The sequence below is a fragment of the Buteo buteo genome, chromosome 2 (genome assembly GCF_964188355.1).
Source record: "Buteo buteo chromosome 2, bButBut1.hap1.1, whole genome shotgun sequence".
NCBI classification, from domain to species: domain Eukaryota; kingdom Metazoa; phylum Chordata; class Aves; order Accipitriformes; family Accipitridae; genus Buteo; species Buteo buteo.
The window spans coordinates 21,799,816-21,824,944 of record NC_134172.1 but is presented as its reverse complement, the minus strand read 5'-3'; the positions used below and the strand labels follow the sequence as shown (position 1 = coordinate 21,824,944).

Below are 25,129 nucleotides of genomic sequence, written 5' to 3'. Positions count from 1 at the left end.
GGTGACTGGCTCAGAGGAATGTAAGAGGCAGCAATAAGAAATACGGTGGTATTTAGCTCAGAAAACAAAAAGCAGAGTGGGGTGATAAATTCACTACATGTGACTAACAGAGGGTCCAATACATAAAATATATTCCTCATAGCCAAAAACACTGTAAGGAGCCAGGGATAATGCAAATGCAGAGGGTTCAGGCAGTTATATATCTTTGGGGTACATTTAATAAAACACTGTATCAGCTATTTTCTTAAGACAATTTGTCTCTAACGAGGAAAAAACCTCAAGGGTACCTAAAAGTGAAAACCTGTATTACCTGCCTTGCCTTCTCCATCTGGGATTCTGGTGCTTTGTGTTGAGGGAGAGAATGGAAACATGCAAAAAAAATGTAATAAAAGAATTAAAAATACCTATATAAGGTAAAACATCTTTCCCTAATAAAAGTAATTTATGAAGCTTGGGACCTAAACATTAGCGAAATTCTTCTGAGAAATTTTAACCTGTTGTTTAATGATGAGTGAAGATGACACCCTTCCATGCCTTTGTTCTAAGCACTTTTGTTTCCAGCTGGATCCCTGAGATTATACACCTAAAAATGTCAATTACAAGGGGGACATTTTGTTTAAGTTATTGACCTAGATGTTTAAAATGAAACATTGCTTTTGATCTGGGTGTGGGATCAGTGTGGATGACCATTCAGCACGGCAGACGGGAGCTTGGCAGCATGAGGTCTTCAACTGTTTCTCCCCAAAACCAAGTGGTTTAAGACTTTTCTGCTGAATGTCAAGTGCCCACTCTGCCTCTCTGTCAGCTCTAGCAGAGCTCCCCGTTTAGCACACTGATATCCGTCTCTTTTCATATGTACCCAAATATCTTGGACTGTGAACTCAAGTGACTGCAGCCATGTCTACATACTGGTTTAATCTTTTTCAGAGGTTTATGTCCCTCTTGAAGGATGAAAAAGTACCAGTGAGTCATCATATAAGGCATTATTTTATTTTATGACATATTTTATTTATGTGTCTATAGTTGATTTCTTGTATGTGCACAAGCAAACAACACCCATGTGTACCATACAACAAAGTTATTTGAGAGATGTGTTCTCTGTAACTGTATAACAACTGTAGAGTCATATATTCTGAGCAGAGCATACATAACTAAGCAGCAATCTCTTCCCTTCTCTTCCATAGAGATAAATTTTGCCATTACTCTTTAAAAGGGCATTTTGCACATCCTTCTGTGACTTGGTGATTTACATGCTGATAATTTCTAAAGATTATTCTCCAATTTGACAGTCAAACAAGGAGCTAAATTAGTATATGCTAAGTATTAATGTTTTTTTTTTCCAATAATGTCTCAATTTGTGTGTTTTCCTTCATTTGGAAGTATGTAATCCTAAGAGTTTCCAGAAGCTGCCAGTTGGTTTTACTTCTACAGGAAAAGTAATAATAAAGAGAGGATCCATGAGATTGTTTGGCTATATAAAGAGCATAGTCATTGTTTGTGGAAAGTAACACACAAATATTAATAGAACAAATAAAACATCTAACACTATAGGATTTATATCCCTAGTAGTGATTTTTTTTTTCAGTATATTGCCACCATCATCTTAACTGTATAATAAAATTTTAGGTGTGGCATGGATGCTCAATGTGTTTAGATATCATAACAGTTGATTACTCAAACACTGAACTAGATACAGGATCACCTCGTGCTTGAAACTCAATTCGCTTTACTGTCAGACCATTCTATCATCTATGCACAGAGAAAACATTTTTATGCCAGTGGGTTGAAAATTCTGATATTCTTTCTGAAAAATGAGGTATGCTTTCTAGTAGCAAAAGTAAAAACACATTTATTTCTAGTAGCTGTTACAATATTACACTTTAAAACATTCCTTAAATCTTGTTGGCTCTTTATTACAGTATTATGCTAAACAATTGTCTATATTAAACATTTTTACATTGTCAGAATTTAATGGATCATTTTTTGATTGAAGTCAATGGGAGACATATCTGGCTTGAGTGGGCATAGGATCAAGTCTTTATTGTAAACATTTTTATACTAATTTTTATATTATAGCTATTTAGAAGACTGTTAGGGGGCAAATTTTTCTTTTAAAGCAGCCTAATGATTATTGTGTTATTCAGAAAGTTAATGCTAATAGGTAAAATGGACAATAGTGTATAAAGGAAAGAGGGAGTGTTTGGTCAGAAAATTAATGTTTTTAATAGTGTTCTTGGAAGTGATGTTTGGTAGAGCAAGGACATAATTTAAATGGGGTGCATACGTAAACATAGCATACACCTCAGCAGTGAAAATTTTAGGACATGGTAAAAAACCATTTGTTTGTTAATTCATGCGCTGTCTTTTGCATATGCCATTTTGATTAGAAATGTTCAGTTGTATATCCATATTTATGTATGTAGAGAAAAGGTCATTAGAATGTACTCAGTCCAATTAACACAATGCAAATGGATTTTGCATTCTAATTAAAAACATACCAAAAAAAGCGCTAATAAATCCTCTCAAAATTCTGTCTTCTACTTAAGTGGAAAGCAAATCTAATTTAAAGTTACTGTAAATCTTCAGCTGTTAATTTCATGCTAAATAATTCTTTAAACTTTTCTGGTGGATTTAAATATAATCCTTCCTGAGAGAAGAAATACTCAGATATAATGTGAAAATAATAACCCAGGATAGAAATAAAGGTAGGGAAAATAAAGACAAAATACACTTTCCCTGCCCTCCCTTTTTCCTTTTTTTTTTCTTTTAAATATACGGACTGTTGCCCTTTCTTAAGTGGAGACATCAAAGGTTAAGGTTGAGGACAGTCACCAACAGCCCATCTTCACACCAGTTTTTACTGTAGTAACTCCTCCTAAATAACAAATAATAATGGGCTGCATACACAGTTCCTATTTGGGCTTTGGGCCGTTATGGAAGTGATGTGGTTTTATGGGATATTACATTTAAACAGTGAAAAGACCTTACTGGGATTTCAGCACTCCTTTCTGTCATGACTACCGATTAGTTCAGAGTTTAGCCAGGTAGCACACCAGGTGATAACTGTGGGTGGCTACAATAATCGGTGAGCTTTGGGAAAGGAGTGGAATAGATGGGAAAGGAGAGAGCCATAGGCAGAGAGGGAAAATGAGTTTGAATTTGAAAGGTGCTTTATGGTGAGCTTAGGTGAGGAGAAGAGTCTGTTCTCCAAATTACAATTCTCTGCTGTGGATTCAGCTGATAGAGGATAGTCACCTGTAGGTTGACAGGGGAAAAAAAAGATTTTTCTTCCTGTTTTTATTTTGCAATAAGTACCTTAAGTAGAGTTTGTTAATACTTCTGTTGAATATTTCTTTATAAATCATTTCAGCTCCTAGTTAACAGTATAGAGAGGTGTGAGAACTGGTGCCATGTAGGTTTGACAGAGGAATTGCCTTCCAATGATCACCCTTCATCAGATAAGGACCCAGGTAGCAGCAGGATGTCAGGGAGAACACTTGAATCTGAAAAGGCGTGTGGCAGAGGACGAAACCACCTGTAGCTGAGGGAGTGGGCATCCTGTAAAGCTTAGGTATTGCTAAGGCCTTAAATATTTATGGCTCCTCTTAAGACATTCAAGCAACATTTTTTTAAGGAAAAACTCTATGAATATCTATTAATTTTATTCTTATGAGTGGGTCATAATGTCTGCTGGTATATTTTAGTTTCTGATGTCTTCAGTTATGAAGATCCACTGCTTTTAGGTGTTTAAGTGCTACGCAAAATTGTTTCCAGTTACCTATTGGCAATTCCAAATTAAGAATAGCAAGGCTCCAGTGAAAAATAAAAAGCAATGAAACAGATGTTTGAAGTGGAAGACAGTTCATTTCGTTTTCTCTTACCTTTCTGCACAATGTCAATTTTATTTTCTGGTGTTCCTTTCAGAGAGTGAATCTGTCCTTCGATTTTCCATTTTATGGCCATTTTCTACGTGAAATTACTGTGGCAACTGGGGGTAAGTGGCTTTCTAACCATTTACTTTGAGTAATATGAGAAGAGTTTCTTGCAGCTATTTAAAAATAGCTTTTTACCCCTGTATATGTCAAAAGGTAAACTGCAGCATTTATTTAGGAAATTTTCCTTTCCACAAGAAGAAAATTACAAAATATCAATATGATGAAAAACCTCCAGCTGGTCAAGTTGAACTGTTATAAAACCCTCTTAGTGTAAGACTTTATAGCATTAATCATTTTCTATTTAGGTATTTCCCCCAGAAATCTTGTGTATGTGTCTGGAGCAGCTGCACTTGTAGAGATAGTGCTGAAGCCAAAACAAGGACAGAAACTTAGGTTTTGCCTGCATGAGGGCAGAGGATTTACTATCCAAAGATAAGAAGTGCTGCTAGGAGTATGTAACTTGTCACCTGTAAGGCAAACCCAATGCAGTGCATTGCCTTGGTGTGATACAGTGTCTGCAAGAGTACCATCGTGTTCCTCTCCTCCTTCTGTGGGGTAAGATGGGAGGTATGGCACAGCTGGAGCTCCTGGTCTTGTAGCTCTGGGCACCACTGATGGCTCATGGTTAGGGTTCTCCCTCCCACTGCTGCTGGCTGCTGCTTGCACTGACCTGCTACACTAGGAACAGCAATTGGCCCATTCTGGTCCCCTCCTGCTCCACCTCCTTGAAAGACAAAGAGGACACCAGAAGAAAATGGAATTATATGGAAGACGAGAAATGAGAAAAAGGAGGAGGAAGAGTAATGGTCAAAAAATTGAAAACAGGGTGGCAGAGGGCAGCATCACAGAGAGCATGCCCACAGCATCCTCTGGTCCTTGAATGTGTCCAGCAAGTTCACAGACTCTGGCTGGTGGTTCTCTGCCTAGACGTTTTACAGGACAAGCAGACAGAAATAGAGGCCACTATCACCAGGACCAATCCTACCCTGTCCCTGGTCAAGGTTTCTCCTTCTCATGCTATGTGTGGTGAGCTGGCCAGCATCAGGGGATGCCCATGTCCCACTGGAGCTCTGAATGGGGAGGGTATGACTAAAAGATTAGGGAAGAATTGCAGTTAGTGTCCAACAAGACTAGAAGCTGGAACAGAGGCTTCTGTCATGCTCTGTGTTGGGATCTCCATTTTGCTACCAAAACAGAAGAATACAAGAGATGGACAGAGGTGAATAAAGGCTGATCTTAAATGGTTGATTTTCAGTCAGAATGATAAAAAAAGGATGCACAGTTATGCGGTGACTTCAGTACTAGGGTTTTCTCTTCTTGATCAGCAATGACATTTTCATGCTGATTTGGATCAGATGAGCCATGAACTACTGATTGGGATTTTGAGACTTCTCTGATTTCCATTCTGCTTTGCTTTTAGTTTCATTTTGGTGCTTGATCATTGATGCTTAGTTCTGTAGTCTCTTATTAGAGGACCTGCATTTGATGGGGTGCCAAAATCCAGTGCATGATCTGTGTAGCATGAAAGAATGGGGTGGGATGGATCCTGCACACCTAAAACAGCAGCAGTGGGGTGTTGTGTTTTAACCCCAGACAGCAACTAAGCACCACGCAGCCACTCATTCAGTCCACCCCCACCCAGTGGGATAGGGAGAAAATCGGGAAAAGAAGTAAAACTCATGGGTTGAGATAAGAACGGTTTAATGGAACAAAAAAGAAGGAACTAATAATGATAATGATGACATTAATAAAATGACAACAGTAGTAATAAAAGGATTGGAATGTACAAATGATGCACAGTGCAATTGCTCACCACCCGCCAATCGACACCCAGTTAGTCCCCAAGTGGCGATTCCCCGGCCCCACTCCCCCCAGTTCCTATACTAGCTGGGACGTCCCATGGTATGGAATACCCCGTTGGCCAGTTTGGGTCAGGTGCCCTGGCTGTGTCCCCTCCCAACTTCTTGTGTCCCTCCAGCTTTCTCACTGGCTGGGCATAAGAAGCTGAAAAATCCTTGACTTGAGACTAAGCATTACTTAGCAACAACTGAAAACATCAGTGTTATCAACATTCTTCCCATACTGAACTCAAAACATAGGACTGTACCAGCTACTAGGAAGACAATCCACCCTATCCCAGCTGAAACCAGGACGTGGGGACAGTGTTCATTCTGTAAATGTCCCCCTATTCTTACTGCTGAACTTAATTCCTTAAAACTTCACAAAGATCTCTCTCCAAGTAATTCTTGTGTGGTCACTCTGCCGGGCCTTCACTTTTAATGGACCCCCTGAATTTTTACCACTGCTGTCACTAATATACTGCTGTCATCAGTTTCCCCCATCTGTCCCCAAGGACTTGGGAGTGAAGTTAAGCTCCCAAGGAGAGCTGTGTAGTAGTAATTTGAGGAAAACATTTTTTTCTTCTAGTTTAGAGCATTTGGGGAATTCGGGTGTTTTGGGGTTTGTTTTTTGAAAAAAAAAAAAAAAACAAAAACCCCACTTGTAAACATATAAGAATAGCTGCAGCTCTGCAGCACTCTTTTCTCTTGCTATTAATGGAACACTGAATGATAATTCTGCTTTTCCTTTTGCTCCAGTTCTACTAAATAAAATAATATTGCTATGAATAGATCTATGGATATTGTCAAGCTAAATAGGACTTCAACACCAGTCCTTTTACTATAGGCCACTGACACTAGCACAAAGATATTCTGTCTTTCATGTGACACATCCATGATTTTCAGCCTCAAAGTTAAGCATGGAAAAGTAAGATCTATTCAGTAATCTCTTCAAAAATATTATCTTGACAAAGCTCAGTAACTGAAAGTCATCTTCTTGATCCAGGACAGGATGCAACCCTTTCTACAACTTTAAGCTTCCTAAAACCATTTAGCAGGAAAAGAAAGATCTATTTCTTGCAAACAAAATTTGCAAATTTTGTTACCATAAGTCATTGGTGGTGCTGTGTGGCTTATAGCCTAGCAATAAAGGATAAAGAAAGGTTCCAAGTGCTTTTTATACTGTATGGTCTACTATTTCTTAGTAACCAAGAATTTACAATGGTATTACTATTATTAGAGATCTGGAACACCTCCAGAGGTTATTCTGAGATCAAAAGAATGACAGAGTTAATGTGTACAGAAGTCCTACATGACAGATGTCCACTTCCTGGAGAGCAGGATATGATTAATTATGCTAATGATGACACTACAAACTGTTTTTACCTCCAAATCATAAATTAAATAACCTTGTTAAAAGGAAAGTTGAGGACAATGGCACATTAAATCCCTGTCACAATAAAAATGTCTACCCAAATGGTTTCTGCCATTCTTCATGGAGGGTGCATTGTGGCATAGTAGGGTTTCCAAATTACTTAAGATGACTTTGAAATTGCTACAATGTTAAACTCAACTTTTTTTTTTTTCTCTTTAACTAGTATTTATGTCCTCTTCTGAATGGTTTTGATGAGCTGATTGTGTTTAACTAAAGAAAGGAAGAGCAGGGAGTGAAAATAACTAGTTTGAGGGCTTTATTCACTGGTGTCCTTAGCTTGTATTTGACAAGGCTATTTAATTCATAACTAGAAGGTAAGACAGCTTATAGTATTATTAACATAATTGGTAATTTGTGGTTCTTTGGGATATGCGCATCTATCTCCGCACATTCCTATAGAGAGCATTTTTAAAGCAACCTCTGGAGAGCTCTCAAAGCTTTAACAATAGTAGATAACACAAGAAGAAGCTGAGTTTTGTTTTTTGTGAAGCTTTCTAAAGTTTGTGCTCTACAGGTCACAACTGTGGTTATTTCTGTAATAAACCACTCATGAGTTAGTGAGTCATGCTGCGAATGTCAGGGAGCTAAGCTCGTGAAGTCTGTTTGTTGCCAGTCACTAATACACGTAACAGAGCTCAGTTGCTGTGGAGGTGGGAAAACCTTCTCTGTGCTACAGCTCTCCAGGCAGTAACACAGCCCTTCTCATGGGAGCCCTAGAAACTCTGTGGCCCCACATCATACTCAACATGCAGCAAAGCTTCATACTTGGTTGTATTAATTTTCCATGCTCACGGTAGTAAGTCCCTCTTGTTTATTCTCTGTCGCTTATTTTTTGTGTTTATCCCTCTATGCCTGCTAGTGCAGCTTTGTATCGGATACTGTAAATTATTTAGGAATTTTTTTTTCCTTCTAAGGCATCTCTCATTGACATTGCATTTCTCTATAGTATTGCTATGCCTGTAGCAGTGTGAAAGAGGAGGGTGGTAGCTAACCCAGATTATTATGGGTTTTCATTAAATCTTGTATTTGTTACCTGGGATTAATAAAGGTTTTAATTTTCACTTTTGGAATTTCTTCTGATGGTTTGAATGATCATAAGAGATCTTAAAGCAGTTTCAGTCTCTGTCCTTTCCATGGAATAACTAAATAGTATTGTATATAGCCTGTAAATCAAGAATATGTAATAGTACCAACCTCCTTAGGATCATAAAACATATTTGATTTTCACATTTAACTGTAGATATTTGGAAGCAGCAAGGGAAACAGCAAATAAAAAAATAGTTCTGTATTTTCATATACTAGCAAAACAATATTGTGGTCATGGAACTTTTCTCTAAAATTATGGTCTCAAGGAAATAGTTAAGCAGTTGTTTACAAGACAATACCTTAGGTCTGTCAGATTTTATTGGACAGTGCAGAGAACCTGGCATGGGTACACTTCTGGTATTTTATTGGGGAAAACTTCAAAGTATCTTCAAGTCTTTCTCTTAATTTTTTTTTTTACATGTATTTTGTTTGAAGACTTTTTGAAGGTAACTTTTTTCTCTATTTCAATAGCAGTTATATTTTTATAGGTAGTGTAATATGTAAATCTTGCGAGGTGATTTGAGAGGCAGATCTTGAATTGACATAAGTTTCCACTATTTTGATGTAGTAGTTTGTGCTGTTACCTTTTGAACTAGGATGAATTCAGCAACGTTCTTGCTGGCACATCTTTGATTATAACTTTATCATCCTCACGCTGATTTTAATGAGCCTATGCAGTCTTCCTGAATTTACCTCAGGGCAGTCAAGATTGAGGTATTTTTTTATTTAGAGTTGATTGATAAAATAATATATTATTTTTCTATCATGTCTATGTTAAAAAAATATTTTAATTTTTTCCTAATTTTTCCCTAAAATATTCAGGAAAATTTAGTTATTACTATCCATATTGGAGTTATCTTTCCCATATTGTGTGCCTGTAATGACAGCTGCTGTAGTTAGCCTTGAGTACACTGGTAGAGTTTTCAGAGTTAATGACACCATCTAAACATGGCTAAGAGCTCCCACTGTATGAAAACTTAATTGCTTTTGAGGTTGGTATCTTGGGCAACTCAAGTATGTAGTCTATTACTAACATTTGGGAGGAATTTAGCAGATAGGGGACAGGTAAAGAAGGGTAGTACAAAGCCCCAAGCCTGTTAATGCTCTAAAGGTATGTCTGGCTATCAGGTTACTGCATTGGGCTGACAACACAGAAAATTTTGAGGATTTGTGCAAAATGTGGCTCCGCTAGGCATCCTAGGTGAACAGAATTGAAGTCAGGAGCCAAAAACTGCTTGCTCAACCCGTGCTAGACTCGCACTCAGATTGTAGGCTTCCTGGGTGGAAGTCTGAGTTAGGTTTTTACAGAGATTAATGCTGTCCTGGCTCTTGCTCCAGCCCATTTTGTAGAGATAGTGGTGACAACAGAATATGAGAAACTCCATCCCTGTAGACACTGGTAAGGCACATGGAGGCCCAGAAATATTTCACAGGCTTTGTGAAGGAAACTGCAGTAGGAAGCTATGTTGTGGAAACCAGGAGCGTGTCACGCCAGCATGAGCCCCAATATAAGGAACAAACGAGAGCCAAGTCCTTTGTCCTTCCAGCCACCATTGCTTTGTTTGCCGCAGTCCCAGTCTGTCTGACCCCACTTAGGTTGTGAACTCCACAACAGCCATGCTGCCTCACACTGAATATCTGTTCACTGAGGCTAAGATGAGATTTCTTCCATCCTCTGTACTCTCGTGGTTTTCTCTGTAGCAGGAAGTATGCAATAGTGGAAATTGCAGCAAATACATAGAAAAGGTGTTTAGAATATGACCAAAGTATTTGTACAGGTGAAAATAAAGCAAAAGTCTTCCTCAAATAGACATGTAAAAACTTGGGGTTAATTTGGGGCTAATTCCTACAGAGACACCTGTAAGTACATAGTGGCAGCAACTTCCTTTTTTTGACAGTTCTTTTATTTCCCCTTTGCCTTTTTTTTTTTTTTTTTTTTCTTTCCTGGCAAAACAACATCTGGAAGCTCCAAAACAGCTTAAATGATCTTGCTGGTCAATATGACCTTTGATTTAGCCAGTCTTTCAGGAATTGCCTTTAAAAAGAAAACCATGTGTGCATCACCTAAAAATGTTACAGTTTTCTGATAAGTAACTATCAGCTTGGGTTCTGTTGTAGGTTTTGTTTAGGTTTTTCAAAGCCCATTTCTGTTAAATTTTCTCTACACCTAGTGAACATTTCTAGACCAATCCAGAAAATTCTGTCATGACTAGAATTTTCTGACATTGAGGTTGTTTGCTTTGAACCATGTTTTATTCCTGAAGCCAGTAACTGCTCTGCAAAACGGAAGTCAATGCAAGTATTAACATGCTGATTATGACTGTACACTTAGATGTTCCACTAGCAAATACATTTCAATTAATTATGATATCATTAATGAAATGAAATTTTCAGTATTGAAAGAAACTGTTACTCCTTGAACATCAGTCCCAAAAATGTAGGAGTAATTACTTTCAGCAAACTAAAAATGGAAATTATGTCTATGAGCTAAATCCTGAAGTCTCTGGTTAATTTTTCACTCAGTCTTAACTCAGGCAAGTAACTATCAGTTTCAAAGTTCAAAGGGAGAAAATAAGGTCTGAATCTAGGAGAGAAAGAGATGAAAGGCAGTGGAGGGTTGAAGCTTAGTTTGCTCTGGGACATGAACATGTAGACCCCAACTAGAAGGACTGTACCAGCATAAGAGGATGCTGACTATTGGGGGACAGGATGAGTGAGAGGAAGGGGTTCCCTGTTGGAGCTGCAGTGGTGTATTAAGGAGCCAGGAGCCCTGTGAGGTAAATGAGCTGAAAGAAGTTTATACACTGAAAAGGTAGAGTTTACCTGGATGTGGTTTCAATTGACAGGGAGTACTGGATTGTAGCAAGGGGATGGTATTATCCTGGAAAAGCTAGAGGGAAGAAAAACTGCAGGAGAAATGGAGGGAGGGAGAAATCAAGCTAGAGGTCACTACTATGAGGATAAGTAATAGTCATTTAATAGATGGGCAATTTCAGTAGTAGCTCCCAGTGGTGAACCTGTTGTACTGGTGTTGAGGAGCACAGATGAGCGGCACAAGAGAGAAAAACAGGTGTGAATGAAAAGATGATACTTCAATGTTACACCTCTTTGGTGCTCTCTGTGCTCTATCATGCAGGTTATTATGTAGGAAATGAGTGCATTTCTGCAGATATGTGAAACTGGAAACAAGAATACTGTAGAAATGACAGAAGAATACAAAGAAATAACTGTGGCAGGCTTCCATGTGGAAAAATGTGAAAATCAACATGCTTAATACTAGGTAAGCTACACTAGGAAAACCACAGAGTTGTAGGGGGATAGATTATAAATGCAACGAGGTAACAGCCACCACCTGGTGACCTGTAGTAAGCAAAGACTACTATCTACTCCGGCAGCCTCTGAACATGGCAGTAACTGCCTGGACATCCCATGAAAAATTCAATTTGAAAGACACACCTTTATAAGCATAACTTAAAATGTATGCTATGAAGAAGTAAGAAGTAAAAAGTAACACAGAAACAAGAGATTAGTATTTGGTGAAGGAAAGCAAAAGGGGACTGAGTGACATGGTTATTGCTTGGTGAAAGATCAGCTAATTCACGATGGGTTGATCACTGGTAGTGCTGGAAGAGACACTGTGCAATGAAAGTGCAGAGAGTCTGAAATAACTCTGCTATGAGCTACAGGCATGGGCATAGCCTGCAGGCAAATTTACAAGTAAAACAAATAGATTATGTACAAAGGGTACAATCCATCTAGCTGTTCCAACATCTATATCCATGGTTGTCAGCCTAAACTCATATACAGTCAGTAGAGATGTAATCAATATAGTCAGCAGAATTTATGAACAGTGAAGGCAGAAGTTTAAAGTAGGTTGGATGAATTATATCCTGTGTCTAATTCTCCCTATATGTCAATGTATATATATATTGCTACAAGAAGTCTGGTGTGATCGGCTCATATATAGATATTTACAGATGTTTACATTTTTAGATTTATAAAGCTGAGTGGACTATTGAGACATTTTGCCAGCTAGCATGAAGAAGGCTCCAGAAATGTCCACCTACCCCATGCAACAGCAAATGCACAAATACAAGTTAGGAAAAAATGGAACTCGAAGGTGTTACAGAATAAAAACAAGAATAGAAAATGTTCTGCGTAAGTAGACATCTCGTATAAGAATTACAACAAGAAAAGCTTGCAACTCCTAAACCAGTCAAAAGATAGCTAAAATGACATCTTGTACGTAATCCAATCATAGCACTGAAAATAAAATTTTTTGGATGTTTGAAATAACCTGGAATGCCAAAGACAGCAGGTATTGGCCAAATACAATCAAGGATATTAGAGGGCTGATGGGAGTAGGAGCCATTAAAAATATGCAATAGGTTTTGAAGCAAAGTAGGGATGGGCCATTAAAAAGCAAGCCATGCATTACCTCATTGCTGTAGCTTACTGCTCAGAGATCTGGAAACTAGACAGCCTGTCAGACACTTCCACAGCAAGCAATGGACCCAAAGCACTGACATATTTCAGCAGAGCAGTAGGCTATTCCAGCCTGAGATATTTGAGGCAATGACTCCCCGTCGCCCTGTAGTGAGTTTGTGGCATTTATCTGAGGATGGGGATGCAGTCACATATAGCCCTGCTGAAGTAGGAGCAAGCAGTTGCATTTGTAAAGATTGTCTTAAATCTGGTGAGATAATATTTGATAAATCATCCTTCAGTAGGGGAACATTCCTGAGCAGCAGATGGAGGAATTAATTGAAATATTTCTTATGGTGGAGATGCTGCCTGAGCATTTCCGCCACAGTTAATAATGGAAAGAGTACCCAAGAACTAAAAAGGCACCCCAATATTAAATCCCACTGGGATCAAATTCAATTTGATACTTTGCTAAAACTGAAATCAAGAACTCTTTGTATGATTGTTACTTCCTAAGGTCAAATCATATGCTTAAAAATATTTGTACTTATTAGAGAGGAGGTCTTTGTACATATAAGATACACATAGCTTTTTGTTAAAACTGCAACTGTTTTACCCATTACTGACCCAAGATAAAAGCACAAGCATTGAAGGTGCTGAAATAAATTTTCCACTGAAACCTGTTGTTATTGGAACCTGTGCTCGTGAGCAGCTGTGAGGTACATGAGCATGGTTTCTAAACACTGACCAGTCAGGACAACTAATTCAAAGTCATCTGTTATTCTTACAAGAATCACACTTAATCCAATATCAAACTGTTTGTAAGTATGCATATAGGTTGTGGGAAAGTAACAGAGACAGAAGATCTTGAGTGTTGTGGTTTAAGCCTAGCCAGCAGCTAAGCACCACGCAGCTGCTCACTCACTTCCCCCCTACCCAGTGGGATAGGGAAGAGCATTGGGATAAAGAAAATAAAACTCATCGGTTGAGATAAGAACACTTTAATAACTAAAATATAATAATAATAAAATATAGTAATAATTCTAATGAAAAGGAATATAACAGAGAGAAATTAGACCCAAGAAAAGACAACTGATGCACAATGCAAGTGCTCACCACCCGCTGACCGATGCCCAAGCAGTGATCTGCCCCTCCTGACCAACTCCCCCAGTTTATATGCTGAGCGTGATGTTTGATGGTATGGAATATTGCATTGGCTAGTTTGGGTCAGCTGTCCTGGTCATGCTCCCTCCCAGGTTCTTGTACACCTGCTTGTTGGCACAGCATGGGAAACTGAAAAATCCTTAACATAGGATAAGTCCTACTTAGCAACAATTAAAACATCAATGTGTTATCAACATTGTTCTCATGCTAAATCCAAAACACAGTGTACCAGCTACTAGGAAGAAAATTAACTCTATCTCAGCCAAAACCAGGACATTGGGTTAGCTACCTAGCTGGTTAGCTGCTTAAAAGTTTAAGTTTTATACAGCGATAAAGCGTTTTGAATTTGCTTTTGGATATTGAGTGTGTGTATAGGATTATGGTATTCGAGTTTAATTGTATGGTTTCAATACGTCAGGAGGGATATTATGAAAAATAAGTACCGAAGTGCAGAGAATTCTAATATAATTTGCATCACAATTTGCAGTACTTTCAGGGAAAGAGGATCAATGAAAGAGGAGAGAGCATGCTGTGGGGAAAGGAATAAAGCCTGATGTTGCACTGTCTGAGCTCCATCTTTTTGTGTTGGCACACAGAGCAATACCTCTGAGAGTGAGGGAAATCTGTCTGCCTAGCTGGTTAGGATCTGAGATTGTTAAGGGTGAGAATGGTTGTGAATTTGCAGGCTGGAATAAGCCTATGCTACCGAAAAATTATCTGGAGATTTCCAGTCCTCAGAGGGCAATTTTTCTCACATGCATTTTCCCCACATACCATAAATTTACTTAAACTTTCAAAAACCAGTGGATAGGTGGAGTGAAGTTTGGCTGGGTCTCTGGAGTATCAGTGTACTGAGTGGAACATCTTGTTGGAGCCTGCCAGAAATCTCAGTGAGGCTTTTCTGGTTGTTCCTTGTAGCTCTGGACCCTTCAGCACAGAAGCCAGCAGGAATGTTGTTCATCACTTAATTAAGAGCTCTTTGATAACAAAAACTACCCTATGGGCAACATCTGTTAAATGGCAAAGATGATATAAAGCAGAGTGAAACACAGTGTTTCTAGCCAAAATCAGTGTCTCGGACCACACTGTGTCTGTTACAGGGGATTACACTTGTCATCACCAGTGGGCAGCTCACTCTGTAAGGACTGTAGAGGTCTGGCTGTTGACTGGCAAATATCAGCTCACACAATTGCCCTCTATTTACCTCCTCTTTCTAATGTTTTGTATTGCTTTACAGCTGTTAAAAAAAAAATTCTCCCTGTAAAGCCTCCTTTGTCTGTCACTCCTGCGTCAAGTGTCCTTTCTGGAAGTACCTCTCCTGCTTCTGTAAGGGGGTAGCCCTTCTACCAGCTTTCCCCTGAAATTCTGTTTTGTCTTGCTTTCTGTCAGTGAACTCTTACAACTCTTTCTGCTCCTGCCCTTAAGCTTTATCTTTATAAATTGGATCAGAAACTCTTAGGGCAAAGAGAATGATAAGCTTTAGGAAAAAGAATAAATTCCATATGCCTTGACATCACTCTGACCTTCATATAGGAAGGTATTTGCCAACTTTGACTGTGAGGTTTATGGGCAGTAATTGCACTGACAGGACTTAAAATGACCACATTTGTGTTTGTCTGTAAGGTTCTGTTTCAAAAAATAACAGATAACTAGCCAAAGCATTTGTCCTCATGTAATGCCTAACAAGCACTTAAATAATTTTGCAGATCAGACAATACTAAGTTAAATGGCTTAATGTTAAGGCAAAGAGCCTTTAGAATAGCCAGCAATGGCTTCCCTGAACACTGGGAAGTTGTTAGGTCCAGGCTATGTGTAAGACGGATCCATCACTTTTTACTGTAGAATTTTATAGTAGATATATATCTTATGTTCAGCCTTTATAGTAGTATTGCAAAGTTTCAATAATATTGTGCTTTTACACTGTAGTAAAGACACTTAATGCATGACAAGTCTTTATTTTCTGCACCTCCTACAAAATATGTTTATTTGTTTTGCTGCATGCTCATAAGTTAAAAAATAAACTTCAATCCATTTCTGCCTTTTACCAATTGACTTTGTAAAAGTCGCTACGTATGTCCAGTCTCATGAAATTTTATGTGGTTTTATGTTGTCTTTCGTACCTTATAACACAATTTATCTCCTATTCTCAATGTAAAATACTGAATAACTGAACTCCTTAAACCCCAGTTGAAAAGTCATTTACTGAGAAAAACAAAAAATCATTCGCAAACCAAAACCAGGCAACCAGAAGATGATGAGAACAATGGGTAATATATTTCGTTTCTAATTAAAAGAGGAAATTCCTGATAAAGAGTAAGAAATAGGCCTTTTGTTGCTATAAGGCAGTACTTTGTAAAAATGATGTATTCGTGTGGAAGTCCTGGGCCTAATGAAATGTGCTCAGTTCATAAAGCTTCTAAGATTTATGAACTAGTACTTGTACATATCTGTTTCATAAAGTCAAAATAAAAAACATGCTGACAGTTGGTTATAAACATTTTTTTTTTAAAAAGAAGTCTTTCAAAGCATAGAGCATTTAGAGACCCATTAGGCTGGGAAATGTGTTGAAAATTAAGCTCAGAGTCTTACAGCATTTCTAATAAGAGGTGGGGGTCTTATTAGTTTGAATTCTGTCAAAATGTAAGTGAGTTGTCTTTTTCCAAAAAGTTAATTCTTAACTTTGGCAAAAGCTCTGTTCCCTGTCCTCTTTTTGTTGTTTTTTGGTTTGGGTTTTTTTTTGTTTTGTTTTGTTTTGTTTTTTAATGTATTAATTCCTAACAATATCAATTTAAATGCAAAGGGGTATTAAAAGCTCTTTGGTCAGTTGGTCCCATGTGCATCTTAATGAAGGCTCTTTCTTTTCATCTTTCAGGGGAACTTGTTTTAGGCCTCAAATCAGGCTGCTGTAAATGCAGTATAAAAATTCTGGATGTGAAATCCTGTACATTATGCAATACTATTGCTGTCTGGTACCGTAGCACTGTGTACTGTTGCTATTACTCGTAACAGCCAGGGAAACTGAGAGCTTCATCTCCTTCATGTGTCATCATCCATATTTGTTAATGTCATAAATTTATGTTCTTATTCCTAAAACAGTTATGAAAATCCTATTGTACCTCATGTTTCTGCTGAAATCTACAGACACCTGTGTTGACTGATCATTTGGCTTCCATAAACACATGACTTAGAACATGACTTAAAACAACTGATCACAGAAACAATATCCTGATCCTACTGCTATCAAAATAGGCTGTAAAGCTCCTCATGTTGCCACAGGATGCTTTCCTAATAGCCTATATTTCATATCAGCGCAACTCTCCAAGGTAGCTGCTTTGTTAAAACCACGTTCAACCATGGCAAGTAGCACCGATACTCACTCCTGCTCCTCTCTGAAATAGCTGAGTATATTTACAAGTTGTAGCAGAGCAACAGTCAAGGGTAAAGTGTCAAAGTCTGTGGGAGTGTTTTCCACTTATGTGGGTAGTATTAAGTACAAAAAGAGAGTAATATGGGCAAGGTTTTTGCATGCATATAGATAAAGTGCCTTTAATTCTGTCAAGAAAAGATATTAGAAATATTATATTTGGAAGAACTCATAAATTGCTATGTCAGTTCAACTAAATGATGTTTTTAAAGCTATGTTTAGGTGACAGTCCTATCCAATTAATAATTTTTTGTTCTAGCAATGAAGGGGTCTTTCTCCACTTTTATGCTGTGCAGTTTAATACCTTAGAACAGTATTTCAGCAGCTCATATGATGATGTATAGCAAGGTGTTTAAGCTAGTGCAATGTTAGTACAACAGTTAAGCATTTATGTTATATTACCTTTATAACTTAATCTAATACCTCTGCATTGCATTACCTTAGCTTTAGTATCTCTAACATGATGCAGTGATACATGGTATAGGTGTGCTTATAAAGGTCTGATTTAAAAAAAAAAAAAAAAAAGAATAACCTGAAGAGCCATCATCCAAAGAATTAATTAATAAGGAAAACAAATTGTAAGAAAAAGAGAAATGTAAAGCCTTGAAACAATGTCCTAGTTTGCAACTTGTAATATCTTGGAAGAGAAGCTTATTTATTATCCCTTTATTTTGCTTTAAGCTTACTAATTCGTTGGGCTGGCAGTAAGTCCAAAGCAATTTTAGCAAGTGACAGTAGGTTTGGTTTCCAGCTGCATTAGTAAGTGTGGAGTTTCTGGTTGTTGTGCTGGAAGCAGCTTGTTGTTACCTAAAAGAAAAGTTTGGAAACTTACGCAGGCTTAATTAAAATCAATGAAGGATTTAAAAGTGAACACTGAAATTATTGCTGGAGAAATATAATTAACAAAGTAAATTGCACCCTAAAATGGTTCCAGATCAGCCCACAGAGACCCAGTGCTAGTCCTCACTGATGAGGAAACAGGAAATATTCTGTGGGAGCCAAAAGAAGGCAGCAACAAAAAAACCTGGAACCATCCTGCTGATGGCATGGCCTCACATTAAGAAGAGGCCATTTAGTCACTTAGTTTTACATGTTACCAGCAGCATTGTTAAAAAAAATAAATATAATTTCTCTTTCTTCTTGCTATTAAGAGTGTCTGTTTTGTTCTATCCAAAGCTACTAATCACCCGTAATTTCCATGTCCTATCTGTATGTCTGAAGAAAGACTGCTAGAGAGTATGAGAAGCACATGAATCAAGCTATGTAAGCCTTTTTATGTTTATTACTTCAGATAAAGTATTCTAATTTCCCTACTCGGGATCTGTCAATGTCAGAGGAAATGTCTGCACCTGGAATTTCGTTAGCATCTCTAACAGACACTATAGGGAATAGAGATTTTCTTAATATCTCAACTGTGCTGCAGTGTGAATGTGATGACTGTCCCTCTCTGACTCTTGGAGGGTCTTAAGAAAAGCAAATGCTGCTACATGGTTTGCATGCTCAACAGTTGGAAAACAGAGTGCATGCAACTGTTGTCTGAGTCACATTATGAAAAATCACTTGTCCGTTGCCAGCTTCTTCATTATAACATCATTCCTTCCTTGGCAACAACCTTCTCTCAAGCCAGTCCTTGCTAAATTCATTACCCTTGCAAATTGTTCAGATTGATATCAGTCTGTTTTCTGAAACCAAGGCCATTGAAATAAACAGGTTCTCATGGATCTTTGCCAGTTTTGAATTGGGACTTAAATTTTTTCGCTCGCTTCCCACTCCTCCTTACAATCTTGGCCTTGGCTCCATTCACATCCTTTCCCCTTCCTTCTATCAGTGTTGTCATTAGGCTGTGACATCCCCAACCTTCAAGCTTTTTCATGCATATGCTTGTTCCTGAGGAGATGGTTCCAGGTGTGAGTGGTGAAAAAGAAGCATTTAGGACTAAATAGTTTGCTTCTCAAATAAATCTTAGGAAAGAATTAATCAGAGGTTTATTTTTCCTTGCTATGTCTTGAACTGATAATTTTGTCACAAAGTATTGATTTAATGATAAGAACGTGTCGTGAAAAATTGAACAAATAGAAAATAGGTTTTGTTGTTTTTATGGAAAGCTTACCTCTAAACTAGACATTTGTTTTCATCTGGTTTAGTTCCATTTACTTTGAACAGCTTCTTCGTGTTCCAGAGCATTGCAGTGACTATTCTAGACAGGGCTTTTATTTTAGAACTACTACCACCAACCCATAATATAGTAAAATTTCACATGTGTCATTTTGATAGCGATATTCAGATAGGTTCCTCCATCAGTCTGGAAAAGTAGCTCACTGTCGTGTCTTTCTAGCATGTCGATAAAGTAGCCAGAATCACTAGCATGGGTTTCTTACTCTGCCTCACCGACCAGTCCTGATCTCAGCTCTTAAAAAGTAGGGGATGAATAGACAAGGGGTTAGGGCCATCGGTGCAAATTCTGCTTCTCCTTCAAGTGTGAGTGGGTTCAAAGCTGCCTTGTGTTGCCAGAGACAATGTTGGTATAACTTAGCGGGTAGGGTCTGCCCTGCAATTCCTGTTAGAATTGTTTTAACTTCAGTCATTACTGTACTACAAAATCCGTTCAGGCTGAAGTATAGCCTATAACTCAGCTTTTAACCAACCTGAAAAAAGAAAGCCAGACCTTGTAAAACTGCATCATGACCCTTGATGCCTGGGGCCACTTGCCTTGAAAAATCCTTCTGTAGCTATTTGCTCAAGTAGAAACGGTGACTTTTGATTTCAAGCTCCTGCACATGGCACTCTGGTACGTGCCCGCACATCTGAGAATAGAGAGAGTCTAAAGGCTGTTGAAGAGAACTTGAATGGTGGCTGGTTTAAGAATCAAAGGACTTAACTGGCTTGCTAAAAATGAGTGTGCTATTATCCTATTGTTTCTTCAAATAAATAAATGCTTATTAGTTTAAGAATTTATTAATTGAAGTGAACTGGCTGCGTAATTGTTATATCCTGAACTGAATGGCAGTAAATGTGTGATTTCATATATCTTACTGGTTAGCTGTAGTGAAGCCAAATAAAACAAGGTGTTATTTGGCAATGGCTTAATAGTGCAATAAAAGTAAATATCTATAAGCCCATTCTTTTTTACTGCAATTTATGTTCTGCTTTCATTCGTGCCTTATGTGGGGGAAGCATGAAATATAAAGGAATAAAAATATCTATGGAGTGTTGACTAAGATTCTTAAATTCCATCTCACTCAATCCTGTACACTAAAATATTTTCTTTCTTTCAAATAGATATCTATGAAATGTGATTAGGAGACATTATACATATTAATACATTTTACTTTCTGATTCCTATCCCCTAATTTCTATGGCTCTCACAAAATGCATTACAAGCAGTATTTCAAGGGCAAAATTGTGTTTCTTAACTGATGGCCCACATCTATTCCCTGAGGGGAAGCCCTTAGACCTGGAGACTTTTGGGCTTCCTTAATGATCAGACCAATTATTATGTGAACTGTACACCTGCTTCCCTGTTCAAATCATACATTCCTACCTGTGACTACTGCTTCCTTTCTTCCACCTTAACAGCTCTGAGCTGTACCTGTTTTCAAATGTCAGAGCAGGGTTAAGACAGTGATGGCGTTACTCACCTCAGTTATAAAAAAATCTATGTTTACCTTTTTCAGGAAAAAAAGTCTTCAGACCTCCTTTGAAACAAGTTTTGTTCTTAGACATCCTACTAAATTATTGGCTTCTTTTAAATAGTGACGTGAAAGAGAAACCATTTTTTACTTTGGAGGACACATGCTTGTACTGCCCATAAACAGCCAGCCAGCAGCTTGATTAGATACATAAAAATTTCTCTTTAAGGAGAGTTTCTGAGTTTTTACAAATACTTTTTTCATGCTTCTGCAGCTGTAGCTTTTATGACCATTTTATTTGTTAATTCCAACTTCTAGTATGAACATGGGCTTCTGATAACACAGAGATGAGAAAGTTGTGCATTCAGCTGTGAAAATGTCCAAGGAATAATATGTGGCATTACTTCATATGTATTCACTCAAAAATAGTGAAAAAGTTTAGTGGGGCAGCATGCATCCTCTGGTACTTCTCAGAACTCAGAGTGGTTTAAAATCTAGCCCTAGATTTCCAACAGCAAAATACATTTATTCTAGTTTTTATCAATACCTTTTTCATCTATTTCCATTGTGGGGGCAGGGGGGGAATGGGACAGATATTTATCAGGCATTGAGCTGGTTTTACCCTACATGAAGAGTAACTCAAGTAATTCTTATCAAGCACTCTGGGCAATTGGAAGGAGTAGCTGGGGTCATTTTGTTGTTTGAGACATGCTGTTTTCACTGCTAGCTATATGGCGTTTATTCTATCATCACTGATGTTTATTGAGAAAACACAATTTTGCTGGAAATGCAAATGGAGCACAAGTAACCTCTATCCATAAATGTGCATCTTAAAAGAGAGACGCTGATACATTATAGCAGTATAATTATCAATTATTCTAATAGGTCTAATTACATTTTATGCAGACCAGAAAAGAATGGTAAAAGGTGGATTTGCTGTAGTAAATGATGTATGTAGTTTACTGTGAAATAAGAAAGTATGAAAATATCTGTGGAGTAATCTTTATCCATAAAAAAATACATATTTTAAAATCTATGTGATGGGCAGTTTCTAGTTTGGACACAGAGTTTAATGTGTATGTTTTGCTGACAGAAACCTAACCTATTTCTATCACATATTCTTGTTAAGACTAGGGAGATGGGAAGGATCAGAATTTTCATGAATCTTATATGACATGTTTTTCTTCCACAGGTGTTGAATACTTATCTTCCAGGTAAAAATGCAGTACTGGCTAGGCAGTCAAGAAGATTCTTAAATATTTCTGAGGTTGAAATAGAGTTGTTTTGAAGTATAGCAGTGTTGGCATTTTGTTTTCTTTTTAATTTAGTCATTTTGGCAGTCAGTACAGATATTAAAGGTCAGCTCCACTCACAAATGCACTTTAAACTTATAAAATATTTGAAAACTAATAAAGGCACGTTTTTTATTCAGTGTTTCTCATTTAGATGTCTATTTTTTTCTAATATGTTCATGGTTTGGGGTTTTTGCCTTGTAGTCATGTTATCAGGATGCCACAGTCACGTAGGTTTTTCATGGTTTTGTTTCTAGATAAGGTCTTGTGAAATGAAATGTAAGCACCATTATCGACTTGCAGCTCCTCTTGGGTCACTCAGATTCTGCTGTGTTTGCCATTGTGCATCTTATAGAAAACAGTTCCCTGGGAAAGGCCTTTTCAGCTTTGCTCTTTTAGATGAGTGATCATGGAAAATGAGGATGCAAGGTAGCTTTTGTCCCTTCTGTAGCGGCTTGGGAGGTTTGGCCTTGTTGACATGGTCACGTGAAATCGGCCATCTAAGAGACACCTTCTGATCTGGCAAATCCAATAATCATAGATGGCTATGAGCCATATTAAAATTGTTCTTTCTTTTTTACACAGATAAAAAATGTTCCTTTCAGAAAAACTAGTGCAGTTCTTAAGATGCAAAAGGAAGGACTGAGGACTCCAGTCCTCCAGCTCCAAATCCAGAGCTACTGTCCTCTGCTACCAGAGCCCTGGCATTAACAAGGCACGGTTCAACTTTGAGAAACTTCTGAAATGAGTTCTCTGTCTCTTTGTGATTCCCTCTGTATGACAGGTAGTTGGATGATCAGAGGGTACTCTATGTGGCTTTTTATTGTGAGCATACTGACTTCTCTTTGTTCTTCAGCACTGCTTTAGTGTTGCCCTCAGCAGTCAGTTACCTTCCCTGGACATGTCAGAAGCTTGCCTACTGCAAGAGCAAACACCAGTCCAGGGTTGGTAGGCAGCTTATTGATGCATTTTCGCTAATGCAGAACCATTTGATGTGCCCATTAATTCTATTGCAACTGAAAGGCAGCTCTGTAGAATGATGGTTGTGTTGCAATAATTAAGCTATGCATTTTGATAATATGGCAAATAACATTGTCACCTCAGTACATTAATGTAAAATTGGGACAGTGTGAAAAAAGATTCTATTTAGCAGGCAGTCAACTTGTCTTTTAAGCCAGCAGACACTGGAAGTATATTTATTGGACAGCAATGTGAAACAGGTGGTCTCCAAAGATAACAATGTACCAGGACAAGCTTCAGTCAAAAGAAAATGTAAGGACTAGCAGAAAGGAGAGCTCATTTTGAATAGGTTTACAGAGATCTTGTCATCTCATCATTATTTTCTGTGGCAGACTAGAATTCCCGTTAATATTTTGACTTCAAATAATCAGACATTGTTCCTTCAGTATGTTTGGCAGTCTTTTTTTTTTTTTTTTTTGTGACTGTCTTTCTTTAAGCTAATGTCCCTAGCTTCCACACAACTGGAACTGGGCACTTAATGATATTATGATTTTGAGTCATAGATCAAAAGGTCAATCAAAAGACAAATTTTTTGTCCTCGCATCTTTCTGTGCATGTAAGTATTATCATGCATTCCTTGGTCTCATGTTTTGGAGTAATGAGATGAGTCCTGGCATGACAGAAAGTCACATAACCTCATAACTTGGTGGAACCCCATCTCCACAGGCAAGCCAGCACAAAAGGCCCAGCCAGTTCAGCTAGCATCTCTTGTGCGTTGGTACCAAGAAAATGGAAGTCCCTTCACAGTTCCTAAAGGTGATGACCTGTGTGAGTTCAGTGTGTCCTGAAAAATCTACTTGGCCTTAATATTGAATGGCCATTCTTTTGTGGGGAAAGAGGCAATAACTGATTCAGACAGATAGCCTGTGTCCAGACATAGCTTACAGGAATTTCTGTATTCAGCACAGTATTGAAATGTGTCCTTATGTGGCCACAGTAAGATTATAAATTCACAAATAATTTCATTGATTTGGGTAATTTTTTTGCCAGAGGGAAAGAAAAAGGAAAAAAACCACAACACAACCATTTCTGGGAATGTGGGGAAATGCATCTGATCATGCATATCCTTATATATGTTTGTTCATATGACATCAGAATGATGAAAAAATGTGAATTACTTGTTTAAATTGTTACAAAGTCATGGTAGTCAGCTGTATAAATCCATCTTTAAGAGCATTACAGTTGTTGATGTATAACTAGACAAAAAAAGGATCGTGTTACTAGCTTGCTGGATGTCATAAAACTATGATAAAAATTTTCTGTATTTTCTGAGTTTTCTGTTGAAACATTATTTTTTTTCTATTCCATTTCCAACAAGAATACTGAATTTTAGTTGGCCTGTAATTCTCTTTGTGTTCATTGATGACCTCTCCTGGAGATTTTCTTCTACATGATCGTGGATGTTTAGTGGGTTTTGCTGTCTGGCAGTACGAGCAAAGGACATTAATCAGTTCATCAGCTTTTCAAAAGCTACTGTTTTCTCTGCTGAGTTTAGACATGGGTATCTCAGGCTTGTACTTGTTTTGTCTCCGTTATTTTTTTCACTATCTATAACATTAGATTTGAATTTCAGACGTGAATCAATTAATATATTATTGGTCTTATTTCATTCATCTCTGGTTATATCAACTCTTCTTGTCCTTTTGACAGTCTCAGAGCTTCAACTCAATTTGTCTCTTCTCCTCCTCTCTCTAGTCACTTCAGTGTCTTCTTGCTGTTATTTTGCCTTCTGTATATTGTTTTTATTTAACAATGTTCCTATTCTGGAGCCCATTTCTGCCTATATTTCAGCATATTCTCAAACTTTAAAACACTGGTTGAAACAGAAACTTTTAGATGAAACCTCAACATTATCTCCTCAAAATCCTTAGGAGATCTGTT

General features: G+C 37.8%; 1 protein-coding gene across 1 annotated transcript in view; it reads left to right on the top strand.

Moving 5' to 3' along the window:
- The window catches only part of PLXDC2 (plexin domain containing 2), a 279,753-nt gene that overhangs the window by 146,332 nt on the left and 108,292 nt on the right, over window positions 1-25,129 (top strand). Inside the window, exon 4 of the mRNA XM_075047931.1 lies at window positions 3,925-3,994. Coding sequence (XP_074904032.1) covers window positions 3,925-3,994 — 70 coding nt within the window. The remainder of the gene's footprint in view (window positions 1-3,924; window positions 3,995-25,129) is intronic.